General features: G+C 41.7%; 1 protein-coding gene across 3 annotated transcripts; it reads right to left on the reverse strand.

The window, feature by feature from the left end:
- Positions 1-572: 572 nt before the first annotated feature.
- LOC121964963 (E3 ubiquitin-protein ligase TRIM39-like) lies at positions 573-3,515 on the reverse strand. Of its 3 annotated transcripts, XM_042515134.1 has the most exons (3): positions 3,391-3,451; positions 2,481-2,539; positions 573-2,403 (listed from the first exon to the last, which is right to left on the reverse strand). In XM_042515134.1, the coding sequence occupies exon 3, from the start codon at positions 2,399-2,401 to the stop codon at positions 722-724; it is 1,680 nt and encodes a 559-aa protein (XP_042371068.1). In that variant the 5' UTR covers positions 2,402-2,403; positions 2,481-2,539; positions 3,391-3,451; the 3' UTR covers positions 573-721. The 3 variants fall into 3 exon arrangements, with proteins under 3 accessions (XP_042371068.1, XP_042371067.1, XP_042371069.1); XM_042515133.1 differs by lacking the exon at positions 2,481-2,539 and having other exon boundaries at positions 3,450-3,515; XM_042515135.1 differs by lacking the exon at positions 2,481-2,539 and having other exon boundaries at positions 3,391-3,452.
- Positions 3,516-3,764: the final 249 nt, after the last annotated feature.

A 3,764-nucleotide genomic window follows, 5' to 3' on the forward strand; every position in this document is an offset into this window, starting at 1 on the left:
ACATATATATATATATATGTTTAATGACACAGCTGCAGTTTTGTATGTGTATGTAGATATCTGGAATATAGATGGTGCACTTCTGTGTGTACAAAGTTGCTGCGAATACTGCGACACCTTACATTTCAGCTGCAAAATTAAAAACTCCCTGTAACAATAAATTCAACTGGACATAAAAACAGTTTGATTAAATCTTTATTGGTAAAAGTGTTCGGACAGCTCCAGTGGAGGGAAACTCATCGTGAAAACAACTTCTATGCAGGCCTACAGAGACAATACATGCTATTTCCACTAGTCGCAGTGTCACAATGTTGATGCAAATCATTATCCCAGGCTGTGACAATTCCCCCACCCAATAAAAAATCTACTTTGTATGTAGTATATTGAGAATAATTCATTTTTTCTGTATTTTTTAAAATCCAAAAACATAGTGGCATAATGACAAAAACCTTGCATTTTAAGGGTTAAAATTCTATTTATGATTAGAACTGATGTTAAAAAAAAATAATAATAAACTCAATGACAGTAGAAAATAATATTAATGTATAATATTTTTTAAAGCTTGATTTTTGAAAAGCACATTTTATGTGTGGAGCGATACGAGTGTGTGTAATGTTAAAGCAGGCCCTAAGGGTTAATCAGAGATAATCTGCACACTTAGCAGTCATGTTGTTATCGTTTCTCTCTGAATTTCTCCTTTTATGCATTTACAGTCTTCCATTCACTCCGTGCGATTGACAGGAACAATTACCATCGGCCCTAGGTTTGACCCGTATTCATTGTCGCAAGGATTAAAGTACGGGTACAGTTTTTCGGTGAAGACGCACTCAGCGAACGAGTGAATGAGTGCTGCGGTCTGTACGTCATAGAAAGAAATTTTCCCTCCGTCATAATCCACAAACACGCCGACCCGCTCCACTTTCCCAAAGTACACCGGCACGTTTGGAGAACTGTAGGCCTCAACCTTACCTTTTAGATACCAGATGGCCCAGAGTCCTACACCATGACTCTGAGGAACACGGTCCCACCTTTGGACCGACGCCTTGGCCACGCCCAGACACCACTCTGTTTTTCCACCCACGAACACTTCAAAGTAAAACCTTTTCACAAAGCCTCTCTGTCCCAAAACTGCGAGATTTACGGTGAACTTGTTCAAGCTCGGGATCTGGTTTCCCCTGAAACCTGCGTCCATCCCGAATCTCACCCGTTTCCTGTCACTGGATATGATCAGGCGGAGGTGAGCTGTTTCAGGATCGAGCAGAATGTTCTCCTCGTACTGCTGCACGTAACTCAACGTAGTGTCGTATGTGCCATCAGAGAGTTTTTGTATTTCTGTGTTCATTCTACTCAGAAACATTTGCAGTTGAGACACGGATTTTTTCATAGATTGCTGCATGTGGTGTATGTCTTTCGGTCTGTTAAACCTGACTGTGGACAGATCGTTTGTATGTGGTATGGTGGATGGTTTTGGCAGGCTTTGGAGGAAACAAAGCTGGTCCTCAGTCTGTTTCACTTCCCTGATCTTCGTCATTGTCTTCTGCAGCTCGCTGATCTCTCGCTCCATGCTGTCGATAACCCCATCCGCCTGTTTTTCTGCTGCCTCCTGCTTCTCCTCGATCACTTTAACGAGCTCCGTCTGGCTCATCTGGATCTCAGAGACCAGCGCCGTCAAGTCCCGCACGCAGTTTGTGATCACATCTTTGCTTTCTTTCTTGCTTTCAGCTACTGACTCCTTCATGGTTTGCACCTTCTGCAGCCTCTCCTGGATCATCCGCTGCACTTTAACCTCAGTGTCCCCGAGGAGAGCCGTCATTTGGTAGTACGCTCGCTGCACAGGAACAACGTCATGATTTGCGTGATGCAAACCGGCGCAGACGTCGCACAGCAAAACCTCATCGTCTCTACAGAACAGGGTCAGGAGTCGGGTGTGCTCCGTGCAGATCCTGTCCTCGAGATTCGCCGAGGGGTTAATCAGCGTGTGTCTCTTCAGGCCGGCGGCTCTGTGATGAGGCTCCACATGGACGTCGCAGTAAGACGTCAGACACTCCAGACAGGATTTGACCGCCTCTTGCTGAGTATCAGTGCAAATATCGCACAGCACGGACCCAACACTGCAAGCTGACTGCTGGTCCGAGCTCATGATAGGAGCGTCTGTCACTTGAAGCGACTTGAACTGTGACGCCAGCTCAGAGATGAAAGTGTTGACCTTGAGCTCCGGTCTTCTTTCAAATGTGTCCTTACAGACCGGACAGCGGCTGACTTGCGTGTTGTCCCAGTAAGACGTGATACAGGACATGCAGAAGTTGTGTCCGCATGGAGTGGAAACCGGCTGAGTGAACACATCCAGGCAGATGTGACAACAAAGCTGCTCCTCAGATAAGAGACTGTTGATGGAGGCCATTTCTGAAAACAAACAAAAACGGTTAAACCGGGGCCTAAACTTTGCATAAAAACAAAGATATTCGCAGTTTGTTCTTGACCTTGGAATGGCTGTTGTGGAGTTTTACATGATCTGAATCAGCAGATGGAGTTTGTACAGCTGTCGTGGAATTACAAGATGTTAAAATTAGGAGTTGACTGACAATGGTACTTCATTTACACTAAAAATGAAAATCTTTCTGTCAATATTTAGAATTTAGAAAAGAACAAACTCCTCCTACACAAAATTTTGTTTAAATGCCTTTAGCAAATGTTAAATCCAACTGAAACTTTCAACATCAAATACAGCAAGTCCCCAGAAACTGTTCTTAAAAAGTCAAATGAAAATTAAAATAAAAATAGCTCCTTAAAGTCTTATAAAGTTAAAGTTCCTCCCATGCTGACACTTTCTTTGCACTTTTTAATTAATTAATTATATTGCCGATCATTAAAATAATACAGAAAATCTGCAAAATGCCAAATATTGGCCAGGCCCATAATCTGTCAAGACTTATTATGAAGCCTCGCAGACAGCCTGTCATTTAAAGTAGCCACCCTTCAACATGCTTTTGGGCCTTAATAACATGTAAACTGGTGAACTCTTAAAATAAATTCAGCACTTCAGCATCACCTTCATTTTTTCTGTGTTTTAAGTTTTTTTGTTAAATAAATAGCCAAATCTAAGCTTAAAATAGTGGTATTTCATCAAAATCACTTTATTTTACATGTTTCATTTGAAAGTTTGCTACTTTTTAAAAACTAACAAGTAATTAATGGTGCAGGGAGGGTCATGGATTTTAACCATACACTCAGAAAAACATGTGTAGCCTCAGCAAACGTCTTGCTATCTTAAAAAAAAACAAAAAAAAATTCCCAGACACCCGCGAAATGAACCGGAAACAGAAATAACAGTCCAGCATTTCCCATCAAAACTGTTCAGAAAGCAGCGCGTGGGATGAAACTACAACTTACGCACGACAGTTTTCACTCCTTCTGTTATATGATAGTTCAGCTCAGTAGAGACTACTTACATCTGCTAAAGCGGATCTCTGAGTGCATCCGTGGTTGGCGGGTGCAGGCGAAATGGGATCCGGATGCCTCCTTCCGAGTCATGTGTCTTAAAGGGACAGATACACCGTTTTTGTCTATAATATCAGAGGCTTTTTGAGGTCTGTTTACTATTGAGGGTTGTTTCTTTGGAGTTAAACGTCTTAGTGTGCACTGTATTATTTATTGTTTGAGGAAAGATTATGTTTGTTTTTTATGCGACCCGCAAATTTTTCTTTAAATAACAGACGTTAATGTATATGTTTGGTTAAATGCTTGTTGTTGTTTTTTGAGGGAAA

The sequence above is a fragment of the Plectropomus leopardus genome, unplaced genomic scaffold (genome assembly GCF_008729295.1).
Source record: "Plectropomus leopardus isolate mb unplaced genomic scaffold, YSFRI_Pleo_2.0 unplaced_scaffold17927, whole genome shotgun sequence".
Classification (NCBI taxonomy): Eukaryota; Metazoa; Chordata; class Actinopteri; order Perciformes; family Serranidae; genus Plectropomus; species Plectropomus leopardus.

What these genes read in the sequence shown, in the direction of transcription:
- LOC121964963 (XM_042515133.1), bottom strand. Translation starts at nt 2,401, where the DNA reads ATGGCCTCCATCAACAGTCTCTTATCTGAGGAGCAGCTTTGTTGTCAC.